This window comes from Oryx dammah, unplaced genomic scaffold, assembly GCF_014754425.2.
Source record: "Oryx dammah isolate SB20612 unplaced genomic scaffold, SCBI_Odam_1.1 HiC_scaffold_27, whole genome shotgun sequence".
NCBI classification, from domain to species: domain Eukaryota; kingdom Metazoa; phylum Chordata; class Mammalia; order Artiodactyla; family Bovidae; genus Oryx; species Oryx dammah.
In genome coordinates this window covers 47302257-47319843 of record NW_024070211.1, presented here as the reverse complement: position 1 = coordinate 47319843, position 17587 = coordinate 47302257, and the positions used below count along the sequence as shown (strand labels likewise).

General features: G+C 39.1%; 1 protein-coding gene across 1 annotated transcript; it reads left to right on the top strand.

Moving 5' to 3' along the window:
• Nucleotides 1–2245: 2245 nt before the first annotated feature.
• On the top strand, nucleotides 2246–17222 carry CUNH2orf69 (chromosome unknown C2orf69 homolog). Its single transcript, XM_040228856.1, has 2 exons — nucleotides 2246–2728; nucleotides 14232–17222. Exons 1-2 carry the CDS (start codon nucleotides 2384–2386, stop codon nucleotides 15054–15056), a joined length of 1170 nt encoding a protein of 389 aa, XP_040084790.1. The 5' UTR covers nucleotides 2246–2383; the 3' UTR covers nucleotides 15057–17222.
• The last annotated feature ends 365 nt before the right edge of the window (nucleotides 17223–17587 follow it).

The window sequence follows — 17587 nt, the reverse complement described above, 5'->3', positions numbered from 1 at the left end:
CTCTCACACCCATACATGACCACTGGAAAAACCATCACCTTGACTAGACGGACCTTTGTTGGAAAAGTAGTATCTCTGATTTTGAATATGCTATCTAGGTTGGTCATAACTTTCCTTCCAAGGAGTAAGCATCTTTTAATTTCATGACTGCAGTCACCATCTGCAGTGATTTTGGAGCCCCCCAAAATAAAGTCTGACACTGTTTCCACTGTTTCCCCATCTAATTCCCATGAAGTGATGGGACCAGATGCCATGATCTTCGTTTTCTGAATGTTGAGCTTTAAGCCAACTTTTTCACTCTCCTCTTTCACTTTCATCAAGAGGCTTTTTAGTTCCTCTTCACTTTCTGCCATAAGGGTGGTGTCATCTGCATATCTGAGGTGACTGATATTTCTCCCGGCAATCTTGATTCCACCTTGTGCTTCTTCCAGTCCAGCGTTTCTCATGATGTACTCTGCATGTAAGTTCTAACTGTTGCTTCCTGACCTGCATACAGATTTCTCAAGAGGCAGGTCAGGTGGTCTGGTATTCCCATCTCTTTCAGAATCTCCCACAGTTTCTTGTGATCCACACAGTCAAAGGCTTTGGCATAGTCAACAAAGCAGAAATAGATGTTTTTCTGGAACTCTCTTGCTTTTTCCATGATCCAGCAAATGTTGGCAATTTGATCTCTGGTTCCTCCGCCTTTTCTAAAACTAGCCTGAAATATGGTTATATCTTCATTATTATATAATTAGCCTCTGCTTCTGTTTAACAAGCAGTAGATAGATTTATTTAGTAATAATAAATAATTTTGATTGGTCACACTATTATGATGTCTTGTGGAACTCAATAATTTAGAGTAGGCTAGCATATTACACTGCTATGAAGTCACTTACATATGGAAGCATATATAAGGAAATTACATTTTATCATTTGCTCATTTGTGCTATTTCCAGGCTATTAATACTTGATATATGGAGCAAAGAAAACAGTACGTGTGCTGTAGCACACACATATATAGACTCAGAACAGTTAATATATGAAGTGACTAGTTCAATCCCTGGCCTGTAGTATGCCTCAATAAGTGTTTGCCGTAATATTTTAAATTCTCACTAATATTCTTTCCCAGAAGATTCTTTAGAGTTCCTTGCCTCACAAGCACTTGAGTTTAGAATATTGGACTCTCCCTTCTCTTCTCTGTCTTTAGCATACATTTGGCCAAATCTTATTCATACATAGAGCTTTCCTGGTGGCTCAGTAGTAAAGAATCCACCTGCCAATGCAAGATACACTGGTTTGATCCCTAAGTCAGGAAGAGCACTTGGAGAAGAAAATGGCAAACCACTCCAGGATTCTTGTCTGGAAAATCCCATGAGCAGAGGAGGCTGGTGGGTTACAGTCCATGGTGTCCCAAAGAGCTGGACACAACTTAGTGACTAAACAACAATAGCAATGTATTTATACACAACTGGCCAGATTGTTGTTGAACATCTACCACATTCCTATTGTTCAAGCTGGTTTTTGAAAATCCTAAATAGCAAATCTTGTTGGCGGCAAACACCAATGGCAGGAAATATGTAACAACTAACGCCTTTCTCCTGCTCCTTGATGTCAATCAGAGATGCATTAGACTTCATATCTAAATTACCAAGAACCTAGAAATCTTTGTGTACCTACAAAGAAACTCGAGGGTGTGAGAAAAGGGCATGTAGAAGGGGATGACAGAAGATGACCTGATTGTATGGCATTACCAACTCAATCAACATGAGTTTGAGCAAACTCCAGCCGATGATGAAGGATGGGAAAACCTGGAATGCTGTAGTCCATGGGGTCACAAAGAGTGGACACGACTGCGCGACTGAACAACAACAAGACTTCCCACAGATTCCTCTAAGAGGACAGAATTACTCTAATATCTTTGGGGTTGTGTCTCTTTTAAGGTTTAAAGGACTGGAAAAACCTCACCTGAAAGTTGAGCCTAGCGAAAGGGGAACATGGTTTACTCCAATCTCTCTATCCCATTACTGGAAGCGACCCCCTGCTGCAGCGCTGGTATCACAACTGTTACCATTTTTGCCCGGGGCTCATTTCCTCTCCTTTGCTCTTCTCAGGCCTTTCCCCAGACTTCCGTTCAAACTTCCCGGCCAGGGCAGAACCCACCAATCACAAACGTTCTTCCTCGGACCCCGCCCCCTCATGGCCCCCTCCAGGAACCCGAGTCGTATGTCGCTCACACCCCTCCTTCCCCTACGCACGCAGCGCGCAGACGTCGGCCTCTGACGCAGTCGTTGCCCTGGGCCGGCTCCCGCCCAGGCCGCGCTCGCCGACCGTTGGCGCCAGGCTGAAGTTCTTCCCTCAGGCCCACCCCCCACCCTCCGAACCGCTTCGGCGGCGGCGACCCATGTGGGGGTTCAGGCTCCTGCGGTCGCCGCCGCTGCTTCTTCTGCTGCCGCAGCTCGGAATCGGAATCGCCGCGTCCAGCTCTCAAGCCGGAACCATGAACCTGGGCAGCAGCAGCAGCGGCGGCGCGCCCTGCTCCCCCTCGGCCGAGCGCAGCCGGCAGCAGTGCGTGCAGCTGTCCACGGTGCCGGGAGCCGACCCTCAGCGCTGCAACGAGTTGCTCCTGCTGGCGGCGGCGACGGCCGGGGAGGGACCAGGACGGCGGGACCTCTCTGGGGACCCGGCGAAGGAGGAGGTGCAACCGCCGCCCCAGCATCACGTTCTCTATTTCCCCGGGGACGTGCAGGTAACCCGCGGCTTGCCTGGGCACCTGTTCCTTCCTTTTGTGCATATGCGAATTCTCTAGATTCTTCCCTCGTAGCTGGTGCCCGGTTCCTTGCCTCTCCTGAACACACCCACACATATGCTTCCCGGTCTGGCTCCACGCAATCCAAAACCGCCTCCTCCACGCCCCGACCCCCTCCTCAAAGAGCTCTAGAGGGTAGGTGTCCTTGGAGGGCCGCGACCTCGGAAGAGCCAGCTGTCAGTCCAAGTTTCGAGGGAGTGGTATTCAAGACATAGATATGAGACAGTGTATATTTATTCTATAACTTGGTTTCTCAGAGGGTGTTGGGGGAGCAGGAGACAGAGAAATGGCTTTAAAATTAGTATGTAGTGTTCAAAAAACGCTGGCAGTTATTAAAAAGCAAACAGAAAAACTAGTACTATGGTGTGACACTCTTGGTAACACTAAGGGAGAGTGGGTGGCAGAAAAGGGACAGTAATTGCTAAGCATGTCAATACTTTGATGCTCACCTAAATTCTGTGCTTTTGTTTTTGTGTGTGATTCTGTTTTTATTATTAATTTTACGGCTGCAGGTAAATATTTCATGGATATGTTGTGTCTTAATCTAGATCTTTATCTAGAACTGCTTTGTCTTGAGTGGGTAGCCATTATATGTGACTGACTATATGCACTTCAAGATTTCTAATTTGAACAACTAAGTAGGAAGAGCTTCCATTAGTTGAGAGACAAGATGATGAAGACTACAGGAAGAGCAAGTTTAGTGGCAAAGATCCAGAGATTTTAGGTTTGCGGTATCTATTAAATGTTCAAAAGGAAATGCATATGTGTAACTAGCAAGTCTAAAGTTGCAGGAATAAGTGTTAAAGGTTGTCAGAATATAGGTAGTATGTAAAGCCAAGAGACCGAGAGAGAGATCACAAAGGGAGTAAAGGTAGTCAGGAAAAGTCTAAGAACTGAGTGCTACAGTACTCCCCAGTCATTAAGTTTATCAGAAAGATAAGAAAGGAGTGTAACTTATTGGGTATTCACATATTTAATCTTCATTGATATTATACATCATTATTCCCATTTTGTAGTTGAGCTGGCTGCAACACAGATTTAACAACTGCCCAGATATTTCATAGCTAAAATGTGCAGAATCAGGGACTAAACCTAGGCGATCTGGCCTCAGAACTTTTGATGCATTATTCTTTATTTCTTCTCTAAGAGAGCTGTGTTTTTGGAGGACTTCATACTCTGCATAACAACAGTATATCACTGTCCAAAAAGCTAATGGAATCTCAGGCTATGTAAAGAAATGGATGAGGTCAAAATGAAAGGAGGTATTAGTCTAACTATATTTAGCACTTTATAGACTTCATCTGAAGATATGTGCTGTATTCTGATTGGCACTCTTTAAAATAAAACATTTAGTGGGCATGCAGTGAAGGTTAGTTACCATTGTTCTCATCATCATTATTATTATAGATGCACGCTGCAGCTGGCCCACAAAACTCTGGAAGTCACTGTCAGCAATGCCATGCTGATTTCCCAAACTGAGCAAAAGGGCATCAACTGAGTAAATTAAGTTCCTTCTCTTAAACTGAAATACTCGTTTTTTGGTTTTTTTTATCATAGTTTTGATTAGCAGCCAACTAGACCAGTCAATTATTTGGAGGGCAAGAGGAAAAACTGTATATACCTTCATCATCATCTGACTCCGGGAATAGTTTGTTAGCATATTGTTTTAAAGCATTAATTTCAAAAACAATAAACTAATTGTTTCACAGTTTAAGAAACACATCTAGCCTTACTTTAGCTTTACCTGTGTATACTAGCACTACCCAAGAGAATTTTCTGTGATGGTGGGAATGTTCCATTTAAATACTCTGTATTTGCACCATGACAGCATATGAAAACCTTAGGGGCTACTGAGGACTTGAAATGCAGCTAGTGCAATTCAAAAACTGGACTTTTTAATTCTAGTTTTAATTAAATAGCCACATATAGTTATCCTTTTGTCCACTTAATACATCAGCATATAAAGTGTCTTTACCTTCTAAATGTATATCTTAAGTCAAATCATACCACACCTCTGCTGAAAACTCTCCACAGCTTCCCATGGCACTTAGAGTAAAAGCCAGAGTCCTCTTAATGGCCTGCAAGGTACTTCACTATATTTACCTTTCCCACCCTGTAGCTTCTATTTTTTTAGGCGCCTCACTTAGGTTCCTTGACCAGAGCTCCAACCTGTGGGACCCCTGCAGTGGAAATGCCAAGTCCTAACCACTGAACTGCCGGCGGGGGGATTCCCATCCCATTGCTTTTTTGACTGTCTCCCCAGAATGCTCAGCCACACTGACCTTATTGCTCCTGTTAGGCACACTCGACCCCAAATGCTTTGTCCATACTGCCTGGAACACTCTTTCTGCAGATATCTGTAAGGATTCATTACTTCCCCTTTCAGTTGCTCAAAAGCTGCTTCCCAATGAGGCCTTTTCTGACCATCCTATTTAATAATCATACATGTGCACAGGATCTCTGTCAACTTTCTCTTTTGTTTTTATCCATTTCATTTACTATATTAGTTATTCATCTTGTTTTTTGTCCGTCTTCCTCTAGTATGATGAAAGCTTCATGTATATTTTCTTCACTGTTATATCTGTGATGCTTAGAGAGTGTCATGAAGTAGGTGTTCAGTAGATAGCTTCCTGAATGAATAAATGTATATAAGTTCCTTTGAGCAATGCCTTAAGTGCTACAACCAAGTATTCTCAGATTTCCTTATCTGTGCACTTGATTCTTTTAAGTCTAATGTTTATCCTTATGAAATTTACTCTGTTCATACAGCTCATCTTTTTAGTGTATGGATCCTTTCAGAACTCTTATTTCCATTTATATCATATATAAAGTAAGCATTCTTTCTATGTCTTTATTGTTAATTTGGATAAATATTGAACAGAATAGGGCCAAATAGAACTTTGTAGGATACCTTTAGAAGTTTTGCCTTAACACAAGATTCATAATTTGGTGTTAATTGGATCTGGTTGACAGTGTAATTTTGAATCCTAATTACTGTTACCTTTTTGATGTTCTTCTTGCAGTCATCTTTTATTGTATATCCTTTTTTATGCCATACTTGTCCTTTTATCATTTGAATTACAGGAAAGTTGAGGCCATAGTAATTAATCAAGGTACCTCTTGATGTGTTTCTTATCAGTAATGATTTTGGAGGGGGATCAGAATTTTTTTAAGTGGGTATTTTCCAGTTTTCTTGGGTTTCTTGCTTTTTAAATCATCAGGATATAGAATTGTACTCTTTTTTTAAGTTTACAATTTGATGAATTTTGACAGGTACAATTACATAACCATCAAAACAAACATGTAACCCAACATCTCCATTACTCCTAGAGAGACCCCTGTGCCCTACTTCAATCAGTTTTTTCAGCCACAGGCAATCACTGATCTGCTTTCTTTCACTATAGTTTTGCCTTTCTAGATTTTCATTAGGAATCATGTAGTATGTAGTCTTGTCTTTCTGGCTTCTTTCACTTAGTCTAATGCTTCTGAAATTCATTCTCTGTTGTCTCTATCAGGAGATTATTTCTTTTTAATGCCAAGTAGTTTTCTGTGTATGAGCATATGATATAGCTACCCATTCAGTAGTTCATAAACATTTGGGTCATTTCCAATTTTAGCTTTTCAAAACTTTTGCTTTCCTAAACGGTAGGATATATAGATGAGCATGTCCTAAGTGTGTGTCCTGGTGGGTAGGAAAAGACTCACTTCTGTGTGACTCTCATTTACTTCTTACACTGTTACCACACTCAGAACATTTCTAACAACAGACCCCCCCACTCCAAACAATTCTGTACAACACCAGTTAGGTATCCTAGAGTTCAGTTCAATTCTGGAGTTATCCAGTCTCCACTATCTACCTGCAATTAATGTCAGATTCCACATCCTAAGGCCTCAGTCCCACAGGTCTGTTCCCCTCCCCACTTCATATGCCAGTCACAAGTCCCAGGTTGTCACCTGAACTCATGACTGACCAGCTCCAGATTGGGGTTTAAACAATCCCCTCCTTGGGTTCAGTTAGTTGCTAGAATGGCTCACAGAACTTTGGAAAACAGTTTACACACTGTTTACCTGTTTGTTCTGGAAGGATATGATAAAGGATACAGGTGAACATTCAGGTGGCAGAGATGCATAGGGAAAGGTATGTGAGAAGAGGTGCAGAGCTCCCATGCTCTCTCTGAGTGCACCGCTCGCCTAGCACCTTCATGTGTCACTAGCCTGGGAGCTTCCCGAGCCTGTACTTTGGAGATTTTTATGGAGGCTTCACTGCATATGTATGACCAGTCATTAACTTTATTTCCAGCCCCTTTTGGGAGAATGGGAAGTAGAGTTGAAAGTTTCAAACTTCTAATCATGTCTTGGTCTTTCTGGTGACCATCCTCTGTCACCCATGAAGTTTCAAGGGTTTTAGGAGCTCTGTGCCAGGAACCATGGGCAGACACACATACACATGCATTCTACTATTTCTCATCTGATTGATGAGAAACCCTGGGGTTTCATGTGCTTGTCAAGCAGCCTTCTCAGGCTGGTTCCTGTTAATGGTCCTTCTAGCTTGCTTGAACACGGGATGTCCACTTTATGCTCAGCGAAGATTACCCATTTTTTTAATGCAAATACAGCTTGTAGCTTATATAGCTTTCCTCACCCTGGTATAAGAGTAGTCCACCTAGATTAAGTCTTTATCATGGCGATACATGTCAAGTTTTCCTGAAAATCCTTGGTACCAGGACTTCAGTAGCAGTATGGGGTGGGCCTTTACATTTTTGCAGGTCAGCCAGCATCATTCTTTGGAGTAAGCACCTGGTAGTCTCTCCAGGAGATTCTCTGGCCACCTGCCTCACTGGGGATTGAAGAGAATCAAGCCGCCTAACCTTTAACCCCTACAAGGAGAGTAGGTGCATTCCATTCCCAACTGGGATGAAATTTCTCTCAGAAGAATCTTCCTGCATTCTTCCACCTCTTCTGTAGATTGGCCTTGGGTAGTAGCCTGATTTGCAGAACTGGTTTTGACAACCTGTTAGCAAGTCCTGAGGGGCTGTCTGGTCTTTTTAGAAATGCTTATCCATTGTTCTTCTGGGCTTCTTAGATACAAGAGTAACAATTTTATTTTTACATTTTAGTACACACAGTTACTAAGTATGAGCATTTTCCTCCTCTGATGTAATGTGGGGCTAATCAAAGAAAACAGGAAGTTTTTAGGTTTACCATCTCCTATGTGGTAGAGACTAAGCAAAGTCATAGAATCTTGTTCATTTTAGCTCATTTACTAAATAACTATATATAATAAAAATAGCTGTGTGGTTGGTAGGACCTCATTTTCCTTAGCTGTAAAAAGAATTTGAGTATTTGTGCTTTCTTTTGTATTTGACATTTATATCTAATTAGGAATCCATAGAATCCAGTGTTGGCTGTGTTCTTCCCAACTAATATTTGGGTATCGTTATGAAGACTTGACTAACAACTAATATTCCTCCTATTTCAGACATAATAGGAATTCCACTTCATAATTCTGGAATTTCTAACTAATGCTGCAAAACTGAACTCAGATATTTATGGAGCTTTCCCTAATTTCCCAGAGCATGGTTAGTCTCCCTTCCTCTATGTCCTCTCACAGATATCCCTGTTTTACAGCAATAACTATATTACCTTGTAATTGTTTATCTGTCTCTGCCACTGGATTTTGTTCTTGAGGGACTATTCCTTACTCATCTTTGCATTCCCAGAACTGTGCTTAGTGCCCCCCAAATGTCTGTTGATGAATATATGAAGAAATGGAGATCAAAATTTAATAGGCAAAGTTTTTAGTTTGTGTTGGAAACATGTTGCTTCCCTTTCTGATGATACCCATGTGTGTGCATGCATGCCCACCTACACTCCTCCCCTAGGGATATTTCATGTCCATCCTTCTTTTCTTTTCTTTGGTACCGGAATTGCAAATTGTTTAATTCTTTGGAAGATAGGGTTCTGTATAGAAAAAGAGTGTAGATTTCTTATAGGTAGGGACAAGGGAAAGGGCCCAAATTTGCTTTCTCACTGAAATAAAATAAGTATTTATCCAAAAAACAGGATTTAGATGAGCCCTTTCAGATCTAAGCTCCTGTGATAATTTTATATCTCACAAATCTGGATATGCAGAAGGCAGTAGCAGAATCCACAAAAAATGATAGCCTTCTGGGAATAGATATTTTTTTAACATATATAACAAGCTTAATATTAATGAGATACAAACTGTTAAGAATTTGAGCATCCTGTTGGGAAAGGTATTAAAGAATATGAACAGAGAATTAACAAAAAAATGAAAATTGCCAGCAAGCATAGAAAAATATTCAACCTAATTAGGAATGAAAATATGCAAATGAAATCAAAAGTAAGACATCATTTTATCTTAGTAGCAGAGATTTTTTTTTTAATTAATGCTAATAGCCAGTGTAGGTAAGGCTATGAGAAAATAAGCTCTTGCATACTTCTAGGGGAGTAGAAATTGGTATTAATCTTCTTGACAGGAAGTCTAAAAATTATACAAATCTTACTTATTGATGAGGAATTGTGCCTATAACATTTTAAAGTGAAAACTATATGTATAATCTTGTTGAGGGGAGAAATAAACTCATATACATTCTTGTATATGTGTATGTATACTAAAGAACACTGGAATTCTAGACACCAAAATTGTAATAGTGATTGTTTCTGATGATGGTTTTATGGATCAGTGGTTTTTCTATCTTCCTTATACTTTTATATATAGACTAAATTTTTGTCTTATTACTTGTATTAGTCTTAATTTTTTAACAGAAAAATGTGCGTATTGCTAAAAATTCAGTTGCTAAAAATTGAATGACTGAAGGCAGTTTCTGACTTTCCATTCCTATGGCTAACCATTGTTGGGGAATTCCCTGGTGGTGCAGTGGTTAGGACTCTATGCTTTCACAGCCAGGGCCTTTGTTCTATATCTGGTCATGGAACTAAGATCCCACAAGACTTCCCAGGTGGCGCTAGTGGTAAAGAACCTGCCTGCCAATGCAGGAGATATAAGAGACATGGATTTGATCCTTCGGTTGGAAAGATCCCCTGGAGAAGGAAATGGCAGTCTACTCCAGTAATTCTTGCCTGGAGAATCTCATGGACAGAGGAGCCTGGCAGACTACGGTCCATGGGGTCACAAAGAGCCATACATGACTGAAGTGACTTGGCACACATGGAGGGCTGACCATTGTTACTGATTTATATGTCCTTCCAGAGACATGTAAAGGTCTGTGCTAATGCAAACTTTTTTTCTTTAAACTCAAATGATAGCTTATCAATACGGGGGGGTTTAGCCTTTATGTTACAACACATATGAGTACTCATAGAGCTGCCTCATTCTTCTGGAGCAGGAATAAATGTCCTTATACAGATTTATTTATGCATATATGCAAGTATAGCCCTGAGATAAATTCCTAGAAGTAGAATAACTAGGTCAAAAGAAAAGTGCAATTAAAAATGTTTGGTGTATGATTGATTGTTATAAATAAGGAAAAGTTAGAGTTCTCTTTTCTCTTTCTTACACCCCATATCCAGTCCATTAGCAAATGCTGTTGCTGACTTAAAACAATGCACAACATGAGTTGCAAGTTAAGTTTTATTAGGGGCAAAATGAGGACTACAGCCCAGGAAACAGCATTTCAGATAGCTCCAAAGAGGTAGGGGGAAGGTCAGTATATATGTGGTTTTGGTGAAAGGGAAGTACATGCAGTCAATCACATATTTTCTGCAGGTTTCTGCTAGTCACTAGGATCAGTCATCACCATGAAGGATTTTAGTGCTTTTGTAGATATGGGGAGATGCAAGAATTGGGCTCATAAAATCAGCTCCTAAAAATACCTAACTATCTGAAGACCCATTCTGCCAGTTTTTCCCAAAGCACAGAGTGTCTCATTTCCGCTTTCCACCCTGAACTCTTTTCCAGGGAGTGTTAAAGTCAGCAGCTGCGGTGGCACCTGAGTTAATCCTTATAGAGGTAGATGGCAAGTGCCAATTTGTAGTTGACCCTGTTGATTCTGCCTTCAATATATATTCAGAATCTGACTGATTCTTGCCACCTTTTACTTCTAATACCACTCTGGTTCAAGCCACATTTCTCTGATTGGGGTTATACTTCAGTAGCCACCCACTGCTCTCCCTGCCTCAAACTGTTGCCCCTTCACACATAGGCGTCAAAGTATTCCTTACAAGGCAGATTATATCAGCCGTTTACCTCACACCCTCTCAGACCAAAGACCTCAGGGTATCTTACAAGGCATGATTAGCATCTCCCCTCTTCCCCAACATGGGCTTTCCTGATAGCTTAGTTGGTAAAGAATCCACCTGCAATGCAGGAGACTACAGTTCGATTCCTGGGTTGGGAAGATCTGCTGGAGAAGGGATAGGCTACCCACCCCAGTATTCTGGGGCTTCCCTTGTGGCTCATCTGGTAAAGAATCTGCCTGCAATGCAGGAGACCTGGGTTCAATCCCTGGGTTGGGAAGTTCCCCTGGAGAAGGAAAAGGCTACCCACTCCAGTATTCTGGCCTGGAGAATCCCATGGTCCATATAGTCCATTGGGTCACAAAGAGTCAGACACGACTGAGCAACTTTCTCTTCTTCCCAGCAATCTCTGTGATCCTCGTGATCCCTTTTGCGCCTTCACTTCACTGGCGGAACACTGGTTTCACTGCTGTATCTTGGTTATGTCAACCATGGTTCCACTTCAGGTTATTAGGTCCTTTTGCAGTTCCTATGCCTGAAATAATCATGACTCACTCCCTCAGCTCCTTCTGAACTGTTGGCCTTAGTAGAGACTACCCTGTGTTTTAAATAATAATCTTCTACCCTCTCCAACTTTGCAGTCCTTTTCCTGTACTTTTGTTACATTCCATTGCACTTACCACTGTAAAATATCTTGTGCTGTCTAGCTAGTAGCTACTTGTAGCTGTTGTCCATTTGAAATTTAGTCTAATCAAAGAAATATATTTTAAATTGCATTTAACTTTAAATTTAAATCTAAAAACTATTACTCAGTTCAGTTCCTAGAAAACTTTTTTAAGTGTATTTGACCAACTTGAGTATGTGAATCTACATTTGCAGCTGTAAATCTTATGAAATCTAAATTCAGATCAAGTATTTCCGATGAAAATTTAGCACCCAAATTGAGATGTGTTATAAGTGTAAAATATACACTAGATTTCAGAAACTTAGAAAAAAGAAATTAATAATTTCAGTACTTTTTATGTTGGTTACATGTGGAAATATGTTACATGTGGATGTATGGGGCTCGATAAAATATATTATTTAAAAATAATTTGGGATTTTCCTAGTGGTCCAGAGGTTAAGACTCCACACTTCCACTGCAGGGAGTATGGATCTGATCCCTGGCTGGACACTAAGATCCCACGTGCTGGAGGGCACAGCCCCCCAAAAAAGAAAAATACTCATCTGTTAACTTTTTAATGTAGCTACTAGAAAATTTTACGTGTGGCTCACTGTATTTCCGTTGGAGGGTGCTGCTCTGCTGATTTACAGAGTTGTTTATTAAGTATCTGTGTATTAGAATGTGTACTGTCTGTGGGCAGGGGTTTTATCTGTTCTGATGCATGACTGTCCAGGAGATTTCCAGTACATTTTATAGAATAAATGAATTTGAATGAATTTCCCTTTTTTTAAGATATTATGAATAAAAAGGAAAACCAAATTTACATGCATGTCCTAGAATGTAAACAAAAATTTATTAATATATCAAGAGTTCAGTTTAGTTCAGTTGCTCAGTTGTATCCGACTCTCTGCAACCCCATGAATCGCAGCATGCCAGGCCTCCCTGTCCATCAGCAACTCCCGGAGTTCTCTCAAACTGACGTCCATCGAGTCGGTGATGCCATCTAGCCATCTCATCCTCTGCCTTTCCCTTCTCCTCCTGCCCCCAATCCCTCCCAGCATCAGAGTCTTTTCCAATGAGTCAACTCTTCGCATGACGTGGCCAAAGTATTGGAGTTTCAGCTTTAGCATCATTGCTTCCAAAGAACACCCAGGACTGATCTCCTTTAGAATGGACTGGTTGGATCTCCTTGCAGTCCAAGGGACTCTCAAGAGTCTTCTCCAACACCACAGTTCAAAAGCATCAATTCTTCGGTACTCAGCTTTCTTCACAGTCCAACTCTCACATCCATACATGACCACTGGAAAACCATCGCCTTGACTAGATGGACCTTTGTTGGCAAAGTAATGTCTCTGCTTTTGAATATGCTGTCTAGGTTGGTCATCACTTTTCTTCCAAGGAGTAAGCATCTTTTAATTTCATGGCTGCAGTCACCATCTGCAGTGATTTTGGAGCCCCCAAAAATAAAGTCTGCACTGTTTCCACTGTTTGCCCGTTTATTTCCCATGAAGTGATGGAAGCAGATGCCATGATCTTCATTTTCTGAATGTTGAGCTTTAAGCCAACTGTTTTGCTCTCCTCTTTCACTTTCATCAAGAGGCTCTTTAGTTCTTCACTTTCTGCCATAAGGGTGGTGTCATCTGCATACCTGAGGTTATTGATATTTCTCCCAGCAATCTTGATTCCACCTTGTGCTTCTTCCAGTCCAGTGTTTCTCATGATGTACTCTGCATAGAAGTTAAATAAGCAGGGTGACAGTATACAGCCTTGATGTACTCCTTTTCCTATTAGGAACCAGTCTGTTCCATGTCCAGTTCTAACTGTTGCTTCCTGACCTGCATACAGATTTCTCAAGAGGCAGGTCAGGTGCTCTGGTATTCCCATGTCTCTCAGAATCTCCCAGTTTCTTGTGATCCACACAGTCAAAGGCTTTGGCATAGTCAACAAAGCAGAAATAGATGTTTCTCTGGAACTCTCATGCTTTTTCCATGATCCAGCGGATGTTGACAATTTGATCTCTAGTTCCTCTGCCTTTTCTAAAACCAGCTTGAACATCTGTAAGTCCACGGTTTCCATAAATAGGATGCAAATTTTAAAAGGCAAAAGATGTGAACAGGCACGGTAGAAATCCAGATAACTAATAAACATATGAACAAAATTTCAACTTCATTTAAATTTTTAATAAAGTCAAATTAGAATTTATCCTGTGCCAATGAAATTTAACAAAGATGAAAGAAAAACTATACATACTTCTCTGGAAGACAGTATTTAGTCTATATAATCAGTCTTAAGCTATGAATATTCTTGAACCTAGTTTTTCCACATCTAGGAATTTATTTTTAAGGATGTAATCACATAATGTTCATTGTAGCTCTGTAATACTAAAATCTTACAACCAGAAAGTAATAAATAGATTTATAGTTTTCATTTCGAGTACATTAACCATAGGTCATTATAATGTACCAACTTCCTCCACAATAAAAATGAGAAACAAATTTTGTGGAAATAATTTTATATAAATGTGTATTCAATTCTTGTTTTATCTTTTTTACCTTTCAGAATTACCATGAAATTATGACTCGTCACCCTGAGAATTATCAGTGGGAAAAGTGGAGTCTAGAAAATGTCGCCACCATCTTGGCCCACCGGTTCCCCAGTAGTTACATTTGGGTGATAAAGTGCTCCCGAATGCATCTGCACAAATTCAGCTGTTACGACAATTTTGTGAAAAGCAATATGTTTGGTGCTCCAGAACACAGTACTGACTTTGGAGCTTTTAAGCACCTTTACACGTTACTAGTTAATGCTTTTAGCTTAAGTCACAAGAGTTTGCTATCGAAGAATGTGAAAGATTTGAGTAAGGACTCCAAAGCATCTAACTGTCGACCCACTTCTTCTCATACTACCAATGGTTGCCAGGGAGAAAAAGAGAGGACCTGTGAAAAATTTGATGAGTCTGCTATGAGTTTTGATCCACCATCATTAAATGGTGCTTCTTTTACTTTGATTGGATTCAGTAAAGGTTGTGTTGTTTTGAATCAGTTGCTTTTTGAGTTGAAAGAAGCCAAGAAAGACAAGAACATCGATGCTTTTATCAAAAACATAAAAACAATGTACTGGTTGGATGGTGGTCATTCTGGAGGAAGCAACACTTGGATTACTTATCCAGAAGTCTTGAAAGAATTTGCACAAACAGGGATAATTGTTCACACCCATGTTACACCTTACCAAGTACATGATCCAATGAGATCTTGGATTGGAAAGGAGCACAAGAAATTTGTTCAGATACTTGGAGATTTTGGCATGCAGGTGACTAGCCAAATTCATTTTGCAAACGATGCTCCTTCCATAGAGAATCACTTCAGGGTTCATGAAGTATTTTAGACTATAACATTATTAATGTAGAAGAGCAGAAGCACTTTCAGAAAGTGTTATGATTCAGATAATGATATAAATTCATAGAGGCAGTGTCAGTTTTTTTTCCTGGGCATGGGAGAAGGAAGCACACATTCCTAAAATATGGGTGTAATGTGCAATAATGTTCCTTGTTTGTGAATGTGAATAGATTTTAATTGGGACTGGGTTGGAATTATTTCATTTGAAATTTAAAAGGTGGTTTGTGAGAATCCTACAAGGAGATATTAAGACCCTTAAAAATGAAAAGTTTCAATACAGTACTTATAAAAGGCAGTTAAGATTGTTATTGTTGGAAGTAGTTCTATTTTCTGAGTAATGTTTGAAACGAATTTTGGTGATACTTTAACAGTAAATAGCTATTTCGGACTCAAAACTTTTGAGTGGAAATACTATCTCTTCAAACAAAGTGAAGGCACACTAATGTTTTCCATCATTTTGCAATAACTATACCCTGCCTCTTGTTTATAATCTCAAGAAGTTATTCTTCAATGTGCCATCAAGTGTTTTTTTCATAAGAGTCAAAATGTATTTGTTTCCGCATATCCAAGAATGTGCAATAGTAGAGTTGGTTTTAAAAATATTACACTTAAGCACTGTGGCTTAATTTTTAATTGACAACTTTTGGATAAGACATTTTGGAGTTTCTTAAATTTTGGCAAGAAAACAGTTCTTTTAGAAAACTGTTTCAGATTGAACATAACTGTGTATATTGGGTAAAAATACAGTACAGATTTAAAATCATTTCATCCTATCAGTCTTTTGAAAGAGATCAACTTAGGTGAAATATAATCCTCTACTTGGTACAGCTCTATTGAAAAGGAGACATAGTCTAGAGATTGAAGTCACTGTTTCTCCTGCAGCATGAGTTTGTCTGCCAAAAGAAAGCAGTTCTCCTTGGCCAAAATGCAAAATTATATTGCTATAAGAAAAGTTAAAAGGGAAAGTTTGAAGATACAAATGATTTTATTTTGGCTCAAAAACTGAATTTGCTTAACACTGCTACATAAATTGGGTGAGGTTTCCTTCTGCCCATTTTTCTTGACCTAGATAAATACATTTTGAGAAACCAGGATCTAATAAATGTCAACCAACACTGAAACATAGCTGTGTGATTACAATAAAAGGTTAATGGTCTTTTAAAAATTGTTAATAATTAGCTTTTATGGGTCGTGAAATAATTAAGCAGGGAAGTAACATGCTTTCAGATTTAAAAAACAAGACTGAAGCTTAATACCTTAATAACCCAGAGGGTCTCAATATATAAAACAGTAATTAAAATGTTAATTTCTTGGTTTCTTCCCAGAGTTATATTTTAATGACTTTAGTAAGTACATTCCAAATATTTAGAGACTTATAAGAAAGGATTTTTACTTAACAGATACTTAAAAGTAATACCCCTAATTCTATGAATTGCAGAATAGTATCTTTCAATGGTTTTCTAAACGGATAAAGTACAATAGTTTGATGTTGGTTTGGTTTCTTTTAAATACCTGCTGTTTCTTTTGAGACCAAAAATTCCCAGCAAGGAAACAAGTCAGTCTGATTCTAGCATTTTATTACCTTGTCTTAAAACACCATTATTGATTGGATAGCTCCTTTCAATATGTTTTAATAATCCTTGGTTAAATTTATGTGTATCTAATGTAAATAGCTAAGTTACTAAGTATTTTAATGCAGGAGGAAGGAAAGGCATTTCTTTTTACAGAAATAGCTAAAATGGAACAGTATGATTTTTAGCAGAAGGATTCATTTAAATATCTGAGGTATTTAAAGATCTGGTACTTGTAGCTATCCCATCTTAACTATAATTGTTATATGTTGAATGGATATTAAGAATTATTCTCTGGGACACCTGGAATTGCCATTGCATCAAAATGAGACAGTGTTGAAAAGTAGAATTATTTTCTTGAATGAAAATATATTCAAGTTGATCCATACTCAAATATTTTAATACTTAATATGTTCTTTTTCCACATTTGTTTAAAACTGTTACAAATGTTAGTGTTTCCTTTTGGATTGTGCTTTTGTGTTTGTGTCATGAGTCAATTGAGAAAAGTAGTCAAATAATGTTAAAAGTTGTTACCGCCACAGCATGAATGTACAATTGTATTAAATTTAATCCACAGAAGTCTATTTGGATGTGTGATGTATGTTAACTAGATTTGTTTTAAAACTTTAGATTGTTATTTAGAAAGAAGCTATTTCTCTCCACTTTGCCAGTTTGGATTTGTTTATGTTTCCATTAATGTCCCTGACTTTTCATACAAGCAACTTTGAAACCTTTCCTATATAAATATATCTTTAAATTACTCTTCAAAAATTAGCATTATTTCCTTCTGTTGGATTTCCCAGAGAACAGAATCTCTCAAAAATAAGTACTTCCCTTCCTGAGCTAATCACCCCAGGTATCTGTATTTCTTTAGCTGTCATTGAAGGACCTGGTTAAGATATGGTGTGATCTGTTTTCATTTCATTCGTGCAATATCTAAGCCCCATCA